Source organism: Spea bombifrons, chromosome 12 (genome assembly GCF_027358695.1).
Source record: "Spea bombifrons isolate aSpeBom1 chromosome 12, aSpeBom1.2.pri, whole genome shotgun sequence".
Taxonomy (NCBI): Eukaryota; Metazoa; Chordata; class Amphibia; order Anura; family Pelobatidae; genus Spea; species Spea bombifrons.
The window spans coordinates 905,163-927,388 of NC_071098.1; the positions used below are offsets into that span (position 1 = coordinate 905,163).

The 22,226-nt window shown below is 44.8% G+C and overlaps 1 protein-coding gene across 1 annotated transcript in view; it reads right to left on the reverse strand.

The window, feature by feature from the left end:
* Positions 1 to 20,478, reverse strand: part of KIRREL3 (kirre like nephrin family adhesion molecule 3) — a 103,158-nt gene extending 82,680 nt beyond the window's left edge. The window contains exons 1-4 of the mRNA XM_053452384.1: positions 20,460 to 20,478; positions 20,312 to 20,368; positions 11,008 to 11,154; positions 8,434 to 8,583 (exon numbers count right to left, since the gene is read on the reverse strand). Coding sequence (XP_053308359.1) covers positions 8,434 to 8,583; positions 11,008 to 11,154; positions 20,312 to 20,368; positions 20,460 to 20,478 — 373 coding nt within the window. The remainder of the gene's footprint in view (positions 1 to 8,433; positions 8,584 to 11,007; positions 11,155 to 20,311; positions 20,369 to 20,459) is intronic.
* Between the last annotated feature and the right edge of the window lie 1,748 nt (positions 20,479 to 22,226).

The window sequence follows — 22,226 nt, forward strand, 5'->3', positions numbered from 1 at the left end:
TTGTTCTTGACGTTGCTCAGTGCCTTTCTCTCCCGTACAAAGTCTCCATTAGTCGACCCTAATCGGTGTGTTTGCTTCTCAGATGACCCCAATAATCTGTTTCCAAGCACTGGGTCAGGAGCTTTTAAGGAGGAAGCATGGAGTGGGAGCCACGCGGCCCCTCCGCTCTGCCCCTTACTTACAATTTAAATTCCCCTCTGTGTGTCTTTATACTATATTAGAATAACACAGATGTGATTTGTACGTCTTCACAGGGGTTAAATGGAAATTGTGATTGCGCATTAAGATTTCCGCAGTGGGTCTGGCTGGCGATTTCTTTCCTTTGGAAGCTCGGCGGGGGTTGGAAATGTGATGCGGGATCCACGGGACGGGGATTATATGATTTTATTACAATGGGATTTTTACAATGTGTTCCGTGATTTCTAGATGATATTTACATTCATAAGAGATCGCTGAGCTCCCTTTGTGTCATATCTATAAACCTCGTGTCATGTGTACTGTGAGTCATGTATGTCGCATTCCACCTGGGTTGTACGTGTTTCATACATGGTTATTGCGTGTAACAGTTTGGGATTCTGATGTCCAATCTGCCCCAAATTCTCCATTCAGTTTTCTAGCACCGTCTCCATTGATACCCTTATTCTCCTCCATAAACGGAGCGGACGGCGTCAGGCTGCGGGGCACGGACGCCAATCCCCACGGCGCAGCTTTTTATTAAATGCACTAATGAGGTTTCACTTCATTTAACTGTTTCCACACATGGTCAGTTTTTTCCCGCACGCATTAAATTATCAACTTTCCTCCGGGACTCCACATCTCTCTCATTTAGAAACTTAATTCAGATTAGGATTTGTTTGTATTTAACTGGGGTAATTTCTTAAATTGCAATGTAAGCGAATTTTAATGAATTGGATACTAGGAGATCATACGAGTCAAATTACTAGAGCGAGGACTTTGCGGAATATACTTTCCCGGCTTGGGCTGCTTACCACGCAAGCGGCCAGGACATGGCGATCTACTTTACATTTCATAAAATGCCCCAATGACTGTGTAGAGATGCCCCATTACGATTTACAGAGGAGTCTAGGTGTAACACAACGTTACCAGTTACTCTGTAGCTACCGTAACCTTCTCTCTGCAGCTACATAATATATTTTTACTGCCCTCACTGGAAAAAGCTTTAACCTCTTCTATCTGCATCTTTCGTATTGAGCAACAAGAAAAGGGGCAGCATTTTCCTAAAACATGCTATTTATTAAACTGTTAAGCCCAGGACATTATATATATATAATACACATACATACATATATATATACTGTATATAGAACAGCCGCGTCCTCCGCTGTAAGGCCGGATTATATAAGGAGGCTGTTATCATATTTGCTGACTCGGGGCATTATCTGTCATCCTGTGCTAGGCTGCTGCGCTTCGGGGTCTCCATCTTTGTGCGAATGAGACAGTCGAGATAAATTCGGGAACACGGCCAGGACAGATCCCCGGTGTACATTAAATCTGGCAGTCGAGTTCAGAGGACGCACCTGATGTAAAGGAGTGTTAATAGATATGTCAGTAAAGGAATTGCGCTTTTCTTCTGAAACTGAAAAGATTCTAAAATGTTTTACAGCACAAAACCTTGCTAGGTGCAGAGAAGCCGTTTTAACCCTTTAACTGCATCCAACAGAATTTATAAAACTCTCAGCCGTAAAATGCAACTCACACTACGGCCAGATGAGCCGAGGCCACTGGGTAAAGGCTGCAGGGGTCCGAGACCCCCAAACAAGTATACAAAATATCCCAGCTGCATCAAACCAGGGGGTAATAACAGTACAGGGAAAGCTGCGTAATGGTCCTCTAGATTGTAAGCTCTTTGAGCAGGGCCCTCCTCACCTGCTGTTTCTGTGAAATTGTTATGTTATATACTACATGTTATGTCCTGTCTACCCGTTGTACTGCGCTACGGAACATGACGGAGCTATATAAAACAATAAAATAATAATGGCCACTGTTTCCATGGGCTCTAGAACAGGACCTTCTTTGCCTGATGTATCCGTTCATCTTAGTCTGTCGGTGTTGTCAGACACTATGAATCTAGGGACTGTAAGAAGAGCTGCGGGAATTGTTGGCGCTATATATATAAAAGATAATGATGTGAATTTGTTGATATTGAACAGATATTTTCAGTGGAAGAAAAATATCTCTCCAGATTTTCTTGAAAAGTTTTTGTGAAAGCGCATGTGGTGAAATCCTAAATTATTATTTGTTTGGGTTTGGACAAAAAAAAGCCAAATTTGGAGAGTTTGTACCCACTGCTGCTAACAGAAGGGCAGGAGGACCTGGGCCAGATTCCTGCGCACAAATGTCTTGGAACAATCAGCTATTTGTGTGGCCTCCAGCATGGAGGCTGCGGGAGAGGAGGGCCACGTGGCCAAACGAGGCGAGCGCAATCACGGATCTGTGCGAGTAGATAAGAGCGAATATCGACCCGCTGACAGACAGGAGAGATGCAATTCCTGGGCTTGTCAAGTCATGTATCGACGAGGTGTGCGGCTCCAGCAATGTACAACACGATAGGTCATTTAATGAGATCCGCGGCGCGGCGGCGGCTGCTGCTGCAGGGAATGAAGGCTATTGTCACTTGGTTATGAGTATGTAACCTATTGTGACATTAATCACTTTACAATTAGCGATCATTAAAGAGTGGCTTTATCTGATCTTAATTTGCCACCCCCGCTGAGCACATTAAACAGGAACGTGGGAGTCAAGATTTTAATGGATGTTTAATTATAGAAGGACTAAAAATGGTCTGTTTATTGTAATAACCCCCTCCCAATGGTAAATTACAAATAAACTGGAAAAAGCAACAGGTTACTGCAGATACATCTCAATATTAATGGGTTAAATTCCAGTATTTTTACTAATGCCATTGGGAAGCTTTAAACGATGCAGTATAAAATGGGTTTTTATTAGGCATACAAATTCCTGCACCCCTCTTTCATCCTCTGTACCCTCTTTCATCCTCTGTACCCTCTTTCATCTGCCGATGCCCCTTTCTCCTGTTCCCCTTACCCTTCCCATCCAGGGGAACTGATGCTTTTTTGACAAAGCTGCGGAACAAGCGAGGTTCTCACATTAATGACAGAAGGCCTGCTATAATTTGGGCTTTGGGGCTGGTTAATCATTTATTCGTTATGGTTTGACTCCTGGGGTAATCCTAAGATTAGTGGCCACTTGGTGTAGCATTTATGCCTTTATGACTAAAACATCATACACTTACACATACATACATACACACACACACATACTACCTTCCTCCTCTCCCTCACACCGCTAACCCTAGGCTCACAGACACACACTCACGCTAACACCACACATGCTTACATCAAATACTAACACATATGCTCATGCTGACACTATTCACTAACACACACTCTACCATCATATCATAACATACACTTACTTTAACACCATATGTTCAAACTCACTCATTAGCACACACTCACTCTAACACTATACACTGACACATACATACACACACTCTCCCATCATCAATGCAGCTCACACAGCGATCCCTCTTCTCCAGCTTCACTCACACAGAGCCCTGTCTTTACTCTAGCTGGCACTCTCTATGTGAGTAGTGGTCCTTGTACCACGGGGGTCGTGTAAAGCGCATCACAGAACCCCGCAAAGAGATATTAAGCATTCAGTCCGCGTAATGCACACACCTGTCCCTGCACACACCTGTCCCTGCACACACCTGTCCCTGCACACACCTGTCCCAGAACACACACGTGTCACAGCACACACCTGTCCCTGCACACACCTGTCCCTGCACACACTTGTCCCTGCACACACCTGTCCCTGCACACACTTGTCCCTGCACACACTTGTCCCTGCACACACTTGTCCCTGCACACACTTGTCCCTGCACACACCTGTCCCAGCACACACCTGTCCCTGCACACACCTGTCCCAGCACACACTTGTCCCTGCACACACCTGTCCCTGCACACACTTGTCCCTGCACACACTTGTCCCTGCACACACCTGTCCCTGCACACACCTGTCCCTGCACACACCTGTCCCAGCACACACCTGTCCCTGCACACACCTGTCCCTGCACACACCTGTCCCTGCACACACCTGTCCCTGCAGAGCTCTCTGGGATACTTCATGGGCTCTCATCGATTGATCATTCTAAGTGTAATCTTTGCTCTCATAAGAAGCTGATCCCGGATGCATCCTGATGCAGTTATTATTCTCTAGCTGGAATAGGAAAGGAGAAATACTCTGCGACCATCGCACTTACCCCTGCTTTACCCCGTCAGACCATCAGAGCTCTGTCTGTGCAACTTGAATCGATTTACTGTCTAAAAGTCCAATCCAGACTAAACAGACCATCAGCATTCGGCTACGGTACGTACTAACCCCGATAAAAGTGTTTTCTCCGGGCGAAATCATCTCCTTCGGAGACCACGGACAAAAACTCTTTGCTTGAAGGAATAGATGTTTGCTGTTTGCAGCTGTTACCTAATACAACACCTTTAATCGGCAACCAAGACGGAAATGAACGTCAGTAGTTATCTCATCCACCCTGCCTGTGATTGAAGACATAAGATACGGAATAACACAAAGCCAGGGCCGGTCTTAGTGCCAAGAGGGTCAGGGCGCTGATTGGATGACAGTCATATAGAAAATGCCCCGATGTGTACCTGAAATGGGTTCAACAAAAACCTCCTGATATAAGGAGACATTCGCAGGAGATCTGCTGCTACATTTACATTCTAAATGCCTAAACAAAAACGTGGCTTGTCCATTTCACGGCTTCTTGCCTGGGAAGCTACTTGGTCAAAGACTGCGTCTGGACAAATCCAGGGACCGATGAGATGTCCTGAACGGCAGCAAAGTCAAGTTATACCAATCTGGTAAATACAAAAATCAGCAAATAAAAGAAACCTTCTCTAGAATGAATAATAATTTTTATAAAATTGTATAATTTGAACGATGCCTTAATTTTCAGAGAAGACTCAGATTATACTCCTTTCCTTTCATCTCTTCTTCCCCCATTTCTGTTCCCAGAGAGAACGCTCCACTCTTATCTGCTTTGAGCAACTTGTTCTGGAACATTTGCCGTAATTAGTGGGTTCCTCTGTGATTCGTGGCCCCCGGGATTCAGTCCCATGAGTGACTGGACCTTCCAGCGAGACCTCCGGCTGCTCTTACCCCGTGGACCTGCCGTGAATGTGGAGCTCCAGACCCCAGAAGAAGACCTCTCGATGGGCCATTCCAGTCCCTGGCGTCACCCCCTTTGATGTTCTCAAACATTCCCAAACCCCAAGCGAGGCAGAAAAAGTGTTTACCTAGCATTTTACTCCTAAAAAAACCTGTCATGTTTGAATTTCTTCCAGCGCTCTTTAATTAACATCATATCTTATTCAAACAGCTAATGAGCTACGCTGCCTCCGATTCCATCTCTATCCATCCGCACGCGTCTTATCGGCTCGCTGCGCTTTTTTGGGAGAGTTTAAAGCTGGCTTTTCTTTAAAGTCATAATTTGGATAATAACAGCTGATGGTTGCATTCACCCGATATCTGCAGACGCTGCATTCCCGCATTTAGCGATTCACGAAAACTCTTTTCATTTTAATGCGCCTGACTTCATGAAAACCATGAAAATCTCCCCGCGTTATTTGCAATTTCAACCAAGTGAGTGAAAGATTATGTTTTTTGTGAAAATGCAGAATTTCCCTGTCTTTGCTGATGAATGAACATTTTTTTTGCTGGTGAAATATGTTGACCTTTGAAGTTTTTAGGGCTGTGAAATCTGATTCGTTTCCGGTATTAGAAACTAGAGAAACAGAGTCACGTGGCGAGACCTCAACGCTCTGAAGTCACCCTCCTTACCCCAAAACTCACTTTTTCCAGAAAAAATAGGAACATTTTCTAAAAGGCCAACAATCAGGACAAGGAAGAAGATAAAGCTGTCTCTTTATCGCCACCGTCCTGATAAAGGCTGGGTTAGCCAAAACGTTGACCGCTTTTTTGCATGTGTCAATAAATTGACTAATTTTAACCTATTTTACCAGTTTTCCCTCTTCATGGTACATATTTCCAGGACACCACAGCAACATAACATATCACATATAACATAACATATCACATATAACATAACATATCACATATAACATAACATATCAAGAATATTCTGGCTTCATATATATATCTATATATTTATTTATTTATTTATATATCTATATATTTATTTATTTATTTATATATCTATATATATAATGTATTCACCAAACAGGTTTGTTGATCGTTTTATCTCTCTCTCTCTCTGTCTTCTCTCTCTCTCTCTGTCTCTCTCTCTGTCTCTCTGTCTCTCATATGCCATCTCTATCTCTCCGCTACGATATCTCGTCAATAAGTTCTAATCATTCCCATTCAATTTCTGCGTTTATTTCCTGGAAACAACAACATCAAACAGATCTCCCGTATTCAGCATCAGACGCTTTACAAAAGTGTTTCCATAATTAATGATACTTTTCTTTCACCAACTTCCAGCGACTTAAACGCGAATCTGCAGCAATCTGACAAATACACAAAATTCCCATGTTTGCAACCATGTTTTCTGCAGCGTTGATGTTAATTCTTTGCAATAACCTTTGGTAGCCGACACTTTACAAAGTAACGTCTTCCTCTTTCACGCTGATTATTCTCCATTTATGTTTCCGCAATAAATGTATTTTATGTAAACTCTGACTTTTTGCTCCAAAAAACAATACTCCTGGATACAATAGTTGCCAATTACCCACGGGACTCCCAGCTGAGTGCAGCGCATGTACAATAAGTTTGGGGTCCCTTAGAAATGTCCTTGTTTTTGAAAGAAAAGCACATTTTGTCCATTAAAAAAACAGACAATGGATCAGAAATCGCAGACGGGGTTTATGTTGTAAATGACCATTGTAATTTTTTTTCATGGAATCTCTTCATAGGCGTATCACTCCCATCACTCCTGTGTTCCAACGGCCCTTTATCACTCCCATCACTCCTGTGTTCCAACGGCCCTTTATCACTCCCATCACTCCTGTGTTCCAACGGCCCTTTATTACTCCCATCACTCCTGTGTTCCAATGGCCCTTTATCACTCCCATCACTCCTGTGTTCCAATGGCCCTTTATCACTCCCATCACTCCTGTGTTCCAATGGCCCTTTATCACTCCCATCACTCCTGTGTTCCAATGGCCCTTTATCACTCCCATCACTCCTGTGTTCCAATGGCCCTTTATCACTCCCATCACTCCTGTGTTCCAATGGCCCTTTATCACTCCCATCACTCCTGTGTTCCAATGGTCCTTTATCACTCTCATCACTCCTGTGTTCCAATGGCACGTTGTGTTCACTGATCCAAGTTTGAGTTTAAAAGACTAATTGATCGTTAGAAACTCTTTTGTAATTATGTTACAGTGAGAAATGTCTTTGTATTTCATGAAAGCAGCTAAGTGACCCCAAACTTTTGAACGGCTGTGTGCGTCCCAGGTGACTTTCCTCTAACAGATGACAAATAGGTTCCCTGTGGAATATCTATCGTCTGATTTTTGAAGCCTTTATTAACTGTGATTATAAGGGAACAAATCCAATATTCCTGAGAATTTAATCATTAAACGATCACCCGAGACTCATTTCTTTTGATTTATTCCCCCAAATCCTGATTTCACTATTTTTTTCCTCTGGTCTCTACTCTTATTGCCACCAGCCAGAAGTATCAGCCAAATTGGTGGCATAACATGCATCGCGACAGGGGGCCTTTCTGCTCCTTGCCATTAAGTTTCCGATTTCTCTGGAAATACCATAGTAGATATTGTCCATTGTAACCCAGGTTTCTAAATATGTTCGATGTTAATGATATTTATTGTGATCTGCTTTATGGACACCGACCAGCAGTTTTGATCGTAGGACAGATAAGAAGGAGATTTCCTAACCGTTTGAAACAAACAGGAACTTAAACAGCTCCAGTGCATTAATAATATATTAACCATCATTCATATATTTCCGTTCATTTCATACAAATTACAGAAATTAACCAACATTTAATCTTGGTTCTTAATAAATTCCTACTTTATAATTTCTGTAAAAATTCATGCCGGTGAGCGAGTAAAAGTTTTTGTCCAATTCAATAGGTGAAAACCATGGGCATTAATAATATTTGCTCATTAACTTCTTATATTTTACCATTGACTCCTCATTAACTCCCTTATCATGACCTCATGACGCCTTTAAATGCACTTTAGTTAATTACTCTATTCTGATCGGACTGGTATCTGCTGCTGAGGTCCAGTTCACCAACGTAATGGTGCTGGGGCTGGATCTCTGATGACTGAGACAGGTTATTTTATCCCACAGAGAACCCGTATAACCACAAAGTCTTGACCTTACCGAGCACGGTGAGCCGGGCCGGACGGGATCTGATGGCCGCCTGGATGGCCTGGCACTCGTACGTGGCATCATCTTGGAGTTCAGCTCTTTGAATCTTCAAGTGATGTTCTCCAGAGGAATGTTCGCCGACCACAGAGTAGCGCGGATAACCTACAGAGAGACGTACGGTTATGGTTATGTTACGGCTAAATGAGTATTTATAATACAGGACACTTTGGATTTCAGGACCATCTATAACGTGTGTTGCGCTCCTTCTGCTGCATCTGTCTCTTTGTAGATGGTGGAAAGGGCAGCTGCGTCTGGAGACCTCATCTGTGATCATCAGGAGGAATGAGAGCCATTGTAACAAAACGTTTATCCGACGTCCCTGTTCATCAAAATGCAATCTTATCAGAGAGATAAGATGGCTTAGTCAAGAGACTATGGATTAAAAGGGGTCTTTGGCCTGAGGGTCTCAGTGTTCTACGGATTTAAGGCAGAAAAAGTCATGCGCTTCGGGTAGCCCATCACATCACCGCGGGGCTAAAGGTTCAGTAATAAAAACATTATTTCTAACTCCGGTTCCAGTCTGAGGCTGGGGAACGCACGGCTGAGCTAATTAGCGCGTAAATAAATATAGTTCTGATCCTGATGCCGTGTGTCTGCTTAGTAGGAGTACATACCGGGTACATCCCTGATCCTCTGCTCAGATCTCAGTAGCTGATGCCCCCGGATAATGGAGGCAACCCCCCGAACATTAAATATCCTGGATCCAGATAAAGCCCAGCACAAAACTCGTTCACTTTACTGCTATATATTAGCAAACACGTGACAAGCAGACCTGGGGGAAGCTTCTTCCCGTGCACCGTCAGAGCAGGAAATAGCATTCAGCTACCACAGGAAGTGCTTGGCGCAGGAATATTCTGCTCCCCCTAGCATCAGGGTCACCCCAGATATATAAATCTGACACTTTGTGCAAACTTCCAGAGTTTTTCCAATAACATTTCTGAAGCTCTGCTTAATTATCAGAGGCGCTCCTCGCCGCACCGCATTAAGGCATCTGTCACATAGTGAATACGTTATCCTGCGCTTTACAGGCTAATCCGGACACTGGGGGGACATTTGGAAAGCTGTCGGTAAAATTTCCAGGCAAAGTTATATAGAAGCCGTATCTCCCCAAATAACTTTATGGCTGCTGTGTGTTGAATTATATGAGAGCGCATCAGTCAGGTGGAGAACGGGCAGACGGCCAACAGAAGTCGGAAATAAGCTTATCTGTGAGCTCCGAATTCTTATTCTGAACAAAAGGTATAGCAGGGACGCACTGAATATGTGCCGGGCCCCGGCTTCTAATAATTCACCAGGTGTATTAACGACACGAAGAGAAGGAGAGGGAATATTCTATACAAGGGGTGACGCTTTCATTTCCCTTTCTGACCGCTGGCTCCGGACTGTCAGCTCTTTAGAGCAATGAGTTGAACGAAGCCTTGTATAGGTCAGCGCAGTCAGAAAAAGATATGGCGGGACGTCTACCTATTATACAAAAACAGGAATTACCGCTGAATGGATCAAATAATTCATGAAAGCTAGAAAAAAGAAAGCCCCAGGCGAGAGTATGGAGCAAGAAGGGCGCATGACTGAGGGGACGACAGGCAGCCCTCTCCCCCCTCCCGTTTTCCTGTTTATCTGAAATTCTGCTGAGTCAGCTCAGGGGGCTGTCAGTTTATGTTGATTGACGGCCCTGGGCTGAATATGATAGGAGTGAATCATCCTACTGTGCTTAGGGGTGGGGGTCACTATATATATGGGAGCCCACCCCATTTAGGTCACTTTTTCAATTGACCTGAGAAGCTTTCCCTCCCTCCCACCCCTCTCTTTTCTTTAATTGTCTGTTCCTTGGCGGTTGGTTATCAAGCTGGCATAGAGCAAGGGTTAACCACCTTAGGTGTGGTTTTACCCGTGGTGCACAGGCCCTCGGCCTAAGTGCAGGACACTCCCTGGGCTTGTGCCTTGGTGAATCCTAGCAGTGACAATGGCTGCCGTGCAGGGGACGCCGGTGGTTTCTACGGTTTTACGGTTTTACGCCTGTGCCAGCCGGTTCGGTAGTTTCAGTCGTTGTTTACAATTTAGGGTTACGATGTGTAACCTGTACATTTGGTTTACAATTGTTAGTTTTAAGGCTTGCACGTGTCATAAGTAAGTCGGGTGGTGCGGCACGTGCATCGCTATATTATTATATGGTGTTTACATAATAAAGTTTATTTTCTATTAATAAAGTTATTTATATCTGTGTCACGGTGTGGAAGGCGTAAAGCGGACTGCACCGTGGCCTTATTTTTCCATAAGTTGACTATAATAAAGCATTATATTGTTTACTTTGTGTTTGTGTATTTATTTGGGAAGGGGGGTAAAAGAGGGCGACGCATTGGCGCTACCTCGGTCATGTTCTAGAAGTGGAAACGTTCTGGAACCTTCTTTAACAGACGAGTTTCTCTGTAGAATTTGACGCCTTTCCCAAAATATCCGATTGCCGGCGTACACAAAAAGTGCAATTTATTACTTTCTGCATAGAAAATCCAGTTACACCAAGCTTACCGGAGAGATCGCGACCAACTCCCAGCGCCAGGCCGTCTTTAATCCAAAGCACGATGCCGCGGTACCCAGGGATGGCGCAGAGGAGATTGGCCGGCTGCCCGGCCACCACCACCACGTCCTGTGGCTGCTGTGCGAACGAGGAGACCCCTGAGGAGAGAAACCACACAAATGCTTACAATCCACTCCTTCGGCACTCATAAAAAATCATTAAACATTAGACCTGGAGCTCTTCTGGTGCACGTCTGTCTTAATGTGGATCAATCGACTGGAAATCTGCTTTGGTTTCTATGGTGATTGTTCCACTTTAATGCCAAGACAGACGTCCGGTCCAGATTTGGCTTCACAAATACCGTCTCCAGTCGTTGTGACCCGTGAATAAAGTAAGTAAGGAAAAGTCCGTCATGCGTCTCTGTCATCCATATACGAGTCCGACGAATGAATCTGAACGTAATATTACCGTCTGTAGAAGAATCGGCACCCTGGATATTATCACCAGGGCCGCTGTGTAACTAAGTTCCCTTGTAATGCGCCATTTGGTAAATTACAGAGCGCCGGCAGCCAGTCTGTACCCTCATGAATAAGTCATGCGCAGAACTGCAATTCCGGTTTTGTTACATTGTATTGTGCATAGAAAAGGGCCGATTATTATTCATCCTGCGCAGGAGGCAGCGGCGCTTCTGTAGTTCGTAAAAATGAAAATAATAATCTGTGTTTTATTTAAGTTGAGATCCTGTAAATGAGCGATTTAATTATACGTCTGCATTCAAACGATTACTTTTTAATACATTGTTTTCATGGCGGGAACTGGGAAATAAAGCGTGTGATTTACTGCGGATTCTCTGCACGTTCCGGGCCTTTTTTTTTCTCCAAGACTCTGAATTGTTAGAAACACAAAGAGAATGAATGTCCCTGGAGCCCATAGGCAACAGCACTGCACAGACGGCCCCTGCACCGCTATTCACCGATTCACCGTTTATTAACCAATATACCAAGAATTACCATGGAAAGAAGTGAATTCTACACTAAATGAGATCATTACAATGTTACTAAGTAAGGATGGTTACCCTCAGACGCCAATCACTGCGCTGCTCGTCCACTGCAGAAAATGTTTTTTGGGGGGCTTTTACTTGGAAAAACAATGTTTTTTTTTCATTGTTTCTTGATATAAAACCACATGCATAAAATTTACCAACCAGGTGGTTCATTTTAGATTTCCGTATTTGAAGATATTTATGATGAGGTTCATACGAGGGGCGCCCAGCGCGTCAGAGAACGTTTACAACGTCAAGGAAAGTATCAAGGAGAACAATCCCCAGATCAACAACTTTAACGCACCGTGGTGCTGGGCCATACACAAGAAAATAAAGAAAATAAAGAAAAAAGTGTATTTTGTACTTAAACTTTTCTTAATTAGTAGAACTTCCCAAAAACTCACCAAACCGCATCCGATCCGTTCATCTTTTTTAAGGTTTGGGGGAATCGCCGATAATTGGCTTGTTTACAAAGCTTTTTTTAAACTAAAAAATAATTCTTTAGGGTATCAAAGCAGAACCACTCTGTTTCCTTAACGCGTCTAATCCGCTCTTTACCAGACGTTTATCCAGCGAAGGGGAAAAAGGCGGACGCGGATTCACCGACGGAGCGTCGCTTGGTAAAAGCATCGCAGACACATTAACCTTCGGTTTAAATACTGAGATTTCTTATTTTCATTTCCAGGGTATTGAGGCCAAATTAATCATAAAACTGCTCTAATGTCCTGCGTCTGCTCACCGCTAACATCGCCCCGCGGCCGGCGGATCACTTTATTCAGCAGGCTGCCCGATAACGGACATTATTATTAATATTATTATTAATATTATTATCATTTATTGATATAGAGGATATGATTCGTATAGGGGCGTCACGCCGCTGGAACTGGCAGGAAAGCCTGGATTTAATCCCCAAAACAAAAACCAGGACTTTGTCTTTATGGACTGTGAATGGACCAAACCAACCCAGAAATGTGGGGAGGGGGTAGATGTTGGGCCAAACCATCCCCAAGTAAATGCCCGCATTCTAAGGTGCATTCCAATGAACCAGACATTCGGGGGACATTTTTCCATCTCCTACCTCTCTTTACACAAAAATTGTGATGAAACCTGTAATCTTGTAACATAATATTTAACTAGAAATAATTATTCACGGCACCAGGAGAAACGGGCAATGCGATAGGGGCCGAATTATATGTCATTTCCACTGGTGTGACCTGATCCCGCGAAACCAGGTTTTATTCCTTATAAACACATAGAAATACATTATAGATAATCACAGCCGCCTGTTAACCTGTGTTTGAGGACGGTGTTTATAGCGTGTGGGATTTTGGGTCGGGGCTGCCGGGACCTCTCTGGATCCGTAGCACAGAATGATAAATTGGGCTTCCAGCTTTTATTTCTTTGTTACAATCTTAAGTAACACACGGGAGGTTCCGGGGCCAGCACTTCCAGACGTGCGCGTCGGCGCTGCCAATAGAGCTCCGTGGAAGACAGAATCCCCATCAGAGACGGGCGGCTCTGGCAGGCGCTTTGGGTCGCAGCGAACGCCTGCCGCTTATTGTCAATTCCTGCTTTAGAACGGTCCGGGGTTTGCCGGGGAGAGGAAATCACTCGGTGTTTGCAATGTTCTGCTTCTCACATCTCTCATAACACGACCGGGCCCGCGGCCAAAAAATACCCAAAAACGATCATTCCTGAGCGCCGCGTGCTGAGCCGTAATCCTCCGGCAGCATACGGCGGTAACAGAGGAACCCGGCCATTATTTCTGGTGCTACCTGTTAGTAACTTCACTCACGCCGCAGACGCGCGCCCCGAAACTCACGCCGTAAAGAACAGCCTGCTTTCCGTCTGAGGGATGCGCGGCTGTTTTATGCGGGGTCTCGGCTGCATCTGTTTGCAGTCTGTTCACTAAAATAAATCAAACGCAGATTAAAAGCCACGAAATGACTTTCCCTCCAACTTTATAGAACAGAAACCGGCCGATTTCCATCCCAGGCCGCTTACGGCGCTAAACTCCTGGATATTCTCAGAGATTTATTGGCCGGGGAGCGACGCTCGCTTTTAATCGCTGGGAAAACATGGAGGCTGCAAGAGACAGACAGCGAATGAGGAGACTGCAAGAGACGGACAGCGAATGAGGAGACTGCAAGAGACGGACAGCGCATGAGGAGACTGCAAGAGACGGACAGCGCATGAGGAGACTGCAAGAGACGGACAGCGCATGAGGAGACTGCAAGAGACGGACAGCGCATGAGGAGACTGCAAGAGACGGACAGCGCATGAGGAGACTGCAAGAGACGGACAGCGCATGAGGAGACTGCAAGAGACGGACAGCGCATGAGGAGACATGCATTAACGTTACGCAAAGCAGACGTTACGGTGTTATTCCAGAGCTGCTGCTTTTACTGACGGCGGCGCATGCAGAGCTCTCGTAAGGGAGTGAAAGGGTTAATCAGGGGTGCAGGCGGTTTCTTGCCGTGTTCTGCATGCCTGCGCGGTAGCAGAGACAGGTGGGTAACGAGCGTTTGGCCGTCTCTTTGTGCTTTACGGCTCCCTGAAGTCCTTTAGTGTTTGGCAGCCAAACGGCTCCGAGACGTTCAGTGCGCGCAGGATCCGCCAGCCGGCCAGGGGGGGAGAGATTGTCGAGGATCGCTGAGATTTGGGGAAAATGCTTTTTTTTCCTTTCCACGGCGTTAATTTTGGACATAAGGCAGGTGGGAATCGGTTACCTGCGGTATTTATCAGTCGCCTAGACAACCGTATTCTGTATGCCGGACCGGCAGAACCGCAGGAGGCAAAGAAACGAATGGAAGAAATTCTGATCTGCTCATTATATCTGGTCTTCGGTCTCATCTTAGATTCAGGAGCCATATGTCGTACATGTTTAATGCCCTCACTGTGTTAGCCTCTACCACTTCTGCTGAATGGCTGTTTCACATATCCACCACCCTTTTAGTGAAATCCAAACGTCTTTCTCCTGTTATCGCTCTGGTTTATGGCTGGCGGGGTTGCCTTCCGCGGTTATTCATCCACTTTGCAGTTCAGACATCGGCCGGCACCTGCTAGTCTTCAGAAAATCAATCCTGATTAACAATATATCCCCCTAATAGAGTCTGACGGAGGGAAGGGCACACGGGCCGCGGAGGATGAGCAGAGTTAGTGCTGAACGAGGGGGCTGTTAATACCCCGCGCCGCGCGGTGACCCCAGCCTGACCGGGGACAGTTATACATAATGGGCATTTTCCACACGCTAAAAATCATCACGTTTCTGCGCATGGTTCTCTTACTCCAATTCCTTTTAAATGAGAGAATCCCCAATGACGAGCGGGGCAGGCGAGAGGGGTAAATAGTATCACAACAGCCCCATTACTCTATAGGGTCTGGGTCCATAATAAGGCTTTGGTTGGGTGAATACGGGAGGTAATGATAATAGCTTCTCTCCTTCGTTGTGCATGCGCTGGCCGGTTCCAGCCTATTGGCAAAACTAAAAAAAGGTTCATTCTTTTAAATGTTTTAACCGAGCAAAGCGGTGCATTTTATGTAAATACTGCCCCGTACGGGCATCAGAGGGCATGGAATCCAATCTTGTATACAGCGCTGGGGAGTTATATTACTGTATACAGCGTCGGGGTTATGAGATATTGATCCACTTTGTCGGTTCCGAGGCATCAGATCTATGGACAGATTGGTCTAAGAATCCATCATATGTTTTATTCAAAGACAGACGGACAAATCCGGCAGACAAATCCGGCAGACGGGTGCCTCTGACACCAAGCGGAGATTTAAAAGCTGAGACTAAATAGTTTTATTGACTCACAATAAGTTGCGAGCGCTGGCAGGGGGGATGGGAATTGATGCGTCTTATTACAATACATAAGTATTCCCTAACGCTTCCTATTGATTCATAAAACCACCGCTAATGCGACTTACTGATGCAAGACTCGCAATATAACCGCGCGGCTCGAGCCGTTCGTCTTATCCGGCTCCCCAAGCACGGCATCAACAGACATTTCTCCGAAGCTCGATTCAAAGAATATATTGTTTCCAAATAATTAGAGTTCAGTAATTTGCACGATTGTTTTTTGTTGCTGAAATGACTCGAATCCCGCGACGCTTCGCCGTTTTATCCGGTCTGCGTTCCTAAATCGCCGTTTGGTTCCCATCGTGCTGCATCGCTACTTACAGCTTCAGCTTCCGAAGCCGCTTCACACATGAAAAGGTTCATTTTTTTCCAATAATTCACGATAAAAAAAAAATCCCCGACTCCAGTCCGCTTTTCTCAGAAGCGAGAACCTTTTTACCCCGAGAACATGGATTCCCCCCCTGAAACTTTCATTCAAATGTCACATTTCAATCACAAATTGATTGAGGCCGATGGATCGCGGCCGCAGCGTTTCGCTCCGCCGTACGGAGAGGGCGGCCATAGATTGGAGCGAGGTATTGGGGGGGGGGGGCAGAAAATTTTCAATCTCTCCTCTCTGCTCGAGGCACCATGGTGGGAATCGATGGCTTTAAACCATTAGTGCCGCCTCCTGTACCCGCCATCTATTTTTATAAACAGACTTTAAAGACCATTTAACGGCGCTCTGCACCCCCGCTGTCAGTCAAGAGGCAGATCTGGGCTCGAACACTAAATGGTTGCTCTATTTCTGCATTCGGTGTGACAGATATTCCCCGAAGGGGCATCGAGTGAAACAACTGGCCAAACCACAACTTTTCAGCCATAAATTAAACAGTATTTATATTCATTGGGTTTATCATCATCATCCCGCTGAATTATTTATTAAATATCAAAAAAAACACAAGGCTGATGAAGGATTCATTTTATTATTATTATTAATTATTATTATTATTATTAATTATTATTATTAATTATTATTATTATTATTTATTATTATTATTTATTATTATTAATTATTATTATTTATTATTATTATTTATTATTATTATTATTATTTATTATTATTATTATTCATGCAGGATAGGTAGAAGGGTTAAACCTCGATGGCCTTCTTTGCTGACCTGTACTTTATCCGATTGCAGGTTTTGTCCGATTACCTGCCGCCCTTCCACGCTTTATGGGGATTACGTTTTTTCGGACTTCCTATGAATTATATTTGCATTAAAAGTAAAGGACGGAGTCACCGGAAGCTGACTTCCCCAAATCTCCTGCCCTTAAATAATGAGTGAGAGTGTCAGGGAGTGAGTGAGTGTCTGTGAGAGTGAGTGTGTAAGCCGGAGACACCAACACACTGCAGATACTAAGATTAATTCATTTTAATATAAAGTAATGGAATAGATCAGACGGATGCAGGTTTCTGCCCCGATACGTTATCACCACCCTCTCCGATATGACACTGATATCACATGATACTTCTTACTGGTCGCGGGGAATACGACGATTGGGGTAAAATAACAGGTTTTTGATGCACAAAATTACTTGGTAATGAAACCAAAATGATAGAGTAAAAAAAATGAGGTTTTCTATAGCTGGAAAAATATTTCTACCAAAAATATCTCATTTTGGAGTCTTTTTCTATTTCCTTGAATGCTGTTTTGGGTCGATTATGGCTGTAAAATGCATCCCGTTCCGAATAATCTTCACATCTCTTTAATCATCCAGATTCCGAGTTTGGTGATAAACACAGAGAATATGTGGCTGGTTTATAACTCCCATCATCCTCAGCACGTCTCCTCAAGCTCAAAAGAGAACATTTGAACATGTGATAAGCACGTGTGTGCGTGGGGTCTCCGATTCTACAAACTGACTGTCCGGCTAGGCAGGGGTGAATTCATTTCTTGTTTGCCCCCTTATCTTAACTCACTGGGGTAACTTTAATGTTTGTGGAGAATCTGAATAAATTTATAAAGCTGCATAGAAACCGGGGTTCAGAAGTTATTGGGTGAAGACGCTAAACTGGGGGGTTCAGTAGATTGGGGGTCAGATAACAGAGCGAGAATCATACAAACGGCTGATACGCAGCCGCCTGAAAACTTTATATTATGGGGCAAAAACTACAACTGGGGTAAAAGAGAAAGCGGAGCGATAAGTTTAAAAACGTCCTTTTCCTCTGATTCTAGCAATAAAAACATGGCGGGAGCCCCTCTTTAATGTTTGAATTATTGACGCATCGAAACCGGGAAGATCTGTAACGGAAGTCGAATTATTTTATCTTGTGCTGATTTGAATTGTCTGTTAGATTCTGTGTTTTACAACAATCTGTGAGACGTCCCGGCATTTAAATAAAGCAGCCAAAGGAAATAAAAGAATAAAAATGACATTATGAGCCGTTTTGGTAAATTAAAGGTATCAGTCATTTTCCCTCCATTCTGGCCACTAAAACAGCCGTTTAACGAACGATTGACGAGGATGTGAGCGGAATACGAATGACGGATGTTTAACATTTCCAGAAGGCTGATAACAGCGACTGCTCAGAAGATGCTCCCTAATTACCCAACCTACCGGCTGATAAATCCGCAGCCTCGGAACCGGTGATTGATACGGAAACACAGGCTGGGGTGCAGTAATGGCTGCAATTTACTGCGTTTAACCGCTCCGAACAACAAACAGACCGAAGAGTAAACTCGCACGCAGCAAATTATCAAGGAAAAGAATCACTTAATCCGTTTATTGACTCTCCCAGGGACAAAATGAAAAATAAAAAAGTTTAAAAGTTTACTTTTCTGCTCAAAATGAAAGGTGAAATATTCCTGCGATATTTCCTTAGAAAATGTTTAAATCAATGCATGCTGTATCTGAAGCGGCGGGTGCGGGTTTTTAACCCCGGCAGTGAAGCAGCCGACAGACCCCGACAGTCGGTTAATGTATGGTTTATTTCTCTCGGTTCAATGTTGCATTTCAACTTTAGCCTCAATTAAATAGAACAGCCTCCCTGCAGAGGTGGTATAGGGTAATACAGTGAGGGGATTAAACATGCATGGGATAGACATACGGCTCCTGAATCTAAGACGAGACTAACGACTGATTAAGGTTTGAGTCTTTACAGCAGGAGAAGCGGGCGACTAGACAGGGGCCGGATGGGGCCGATCTGCCGGCGGGTTCCGGGATTCTGTGTTTAAATAGCTCCTTTTGACTGATAGACAAACAATATATTTTGTAACAAGATTACGTGCAGAGGATTTTTTGATGGATTGCATCAATTTAGAAATTCCTGCTAAATCTCCGGACTCCGTGAAGCCACCGAGCTGCAGAGGATTCCACAAAGGACGTTAATAAGGAATTGAATCTTTTTATGGGGAGGCAGCATCCAGTTTTTAGATTATGACAGACGGGATGTGACTGTTTATTATCAAATGATGGTTTTATTGCTAAACTTGGGACATAAACAAGAGGATGAGGAGTTTATCGCTCGGTTATCTGCGTTATCGGTTTTATCTGTTATCGGTTATCTGTTATCGGTTATCTGTTATCTGTTATCGGTTATCTGTTATCGGTTATCTGTTATCGGTTTTATCTGTTATCGGTTATCTGTTATCGGTTATCTGTTATCTGTTATCGGTTATCTGTTATCTGTTATCGGTTATCTGTTATCTGTTATCGGTTATCTGTTATCGGTTATCTGTTATTTGTTATCTGTTTGGTCGTCCGGATTTCATTCGTCCCAAATTCCAAGATCCAAGCCCAATACTTTGTCCTGCAGACCACGGGAGGTTCTTGCAGATTAACTGAAACTGCTGCACCACCTCCCTAATATCCGCAAACCTCTGGGGTAATAAAATGCCCGCATCCCACCCCTCCCTTCCACTACACCACAGAGGGGGGCATGAACCTATTGTATTCTGACAACTCCCAGAGATGCCACCAGGTCCTGGCACATACCCCCCCACAAGTCCCTGTTTAGTTTGCCCAGACTCTGTTTGGTCCCCAAACCCCTGATACCCCTCTCTCCTCCCCTGATGCCCCTCTCCCCCCCTGATGCCCCTCTTTTCTAGGAGGTCAGAATGTTTGCTGGGTATGAGGGGATCGCAGGGTTCTACAGCCCTAAAAGCCCCGGTAATGTGTATAGAAACAGCTTTATACATTAAACGGGGGAAATAAACCCCATTATTCTTCTTCTAAATGCCCCACTTACCCAGTCAGGGGACACCAAGTCACATAAACAGTCTGGGTAAAGCCCCCCAGCCATGCCCACTAAATCACAGTGCCCCCGTCTGGCCATTTGAGGTTTGGGGGGGCATGCTGCGTTCTCTTGCTATGGAGTCCCCTCGCCACAAACACAAGTCCTAGAAGTAAAGGTGCGGAAAGGACTCACCTTCGGCCATCTTACGGAACTTGTCCTTGGACATAAACCCCAGGGTCAGACCAAACTCTGAAACAACACATAAAATGAGCGCATTAATCTCAGTACTCGGGCTGCCAAAACCAGCCGCTGGTTCTACCCAAAAGAACTGAAGCGGAACCCTCATTCCCCTCGGCCATCGCTGGTACATGCATCATGGAAACATGCGCGTTACAAGCTAAGCACCGCACAGCAACACCCAGCGTCTCTCACGCCCCGGGCTGCATGTTACCTGCCCTTTTAACAATGGGGTGAATTTAAAGCCGAAAACAGGGTTTTGGGGAGCGGAAGTTTCCCCGACACCCGAATCCAGCTGCCGGTTACACAAAAATACACTGAGAAAGACCCGGTGTATTCAGCGCCTGCGCGGCCTCCCCGCGGATCCAACCCGCAAACCGTGACTGATGATAAAAATAATATTGGGTCGCGAACCCGGACTCCGTCCGCAGGGCTTCCTGAGATATCGATTGCCGTGTCAGCTGTGACCGGTGCGCGACACGCCATGAATAATACCGTTAGCGGAGTGACATATAAGCCTGTCAGGCGTGTGCGCCGTGTGCTCGTATGTATTGGAAGTCGTTCCACGTCAGCCGACAGCCCGGAACGCCGCGGCGTAATGGGAATTTTATATAAGACGGAGTCAAATGTTATTAAGTTGTCAAATATCTCCAGTCACGGGATTTTTCTGCAGGTATGACGGGTTTAGAAGCAAACGCTGTGATGAAGGACGGCGCGGGGCATTGGAGCACACCGTCAGGGGCAACATGCGCGGCACGCTGTCAGGACCCCACTTGGTCAGAGGCTTTAATTGTAGCCTAATTGCCTAAATAGATAATCAGCCTAACCCCCCCCCAACAATCAGACTGTAATTCAGTAGCCAAAGGGGCAATTGAGGCAATCGAGAGAGCTCGGGTGAAATATTCCATGCGTTCGTCGGTGTCTGTATTACACGCTACATAGAGAGGGTCACCGCTGTGATACAATGTAACGTGTATTATTGAATCCCATGTAACGTGTATTATTGAATCCCATGTAACGTGTATTATTTAATCCCATGTAACGTGTATTATTGAATCCCATGTAACGTGTATTATTTAATCCCATGTAACGTGTATTATTTAATCCCATGTAACGTGTATTATTGAATCCCATGTAACGTGTATTATTGAATCCCATGTAACGTGTATTATTGAATCCCATGTAACGTGTATTATTTAATCCCATGTAACGTGTATTATTGAATCCCATGTAACGTGTATTATTGAATCCCATGTAACGTGTATTATTTAATCCCATGTAACGTGTATTATTTAATCCCATGTAACGTGTATTATTTACACGGCTCCACCTGCTCTGTCAGCCGAAGCTCTTTATTCTGCACGAGGTGGAAACGTTTTCTGGCAGATCGTTCCCGCCGAGCCCCAGCGCTGTCAAAAGGAGTTAAAAAGACAAAAACGAGCCAATCTGCATTAACCTCCTGCACCACACGGCCCCACGGGCCAAGTAACGGGAGACGGGCACCAGGACGGGCACTGGGGTGGGCACCGGCCGGTCACTGCTCTGATACAAAGGGTTAATCCCCACTTTTACATGGTACGTCTTACTTTTTAAAATCTTTTTGTGCTTTAAATGTTAACTCATTCCCTGCTGACCCCGATCTCTCCCCACCCTCTCCATTCGGGGTTAATCCCGCCGAACATCACAGGATTATTCAGCGGAGAGATCCCGGCCTCATCATCTTCTCACAGTTTATTTCTTTTGCCGGCGGCTCCGGCTGAGGAGATTTAATACGATGGGGCGAGAAGAACTCGAGTGCCGCGCAGCAGGGTACGTACAGTGCACCCAACTGCCCCGGGAAACGCAGGACTGTTTAATTCATAAAGAGACT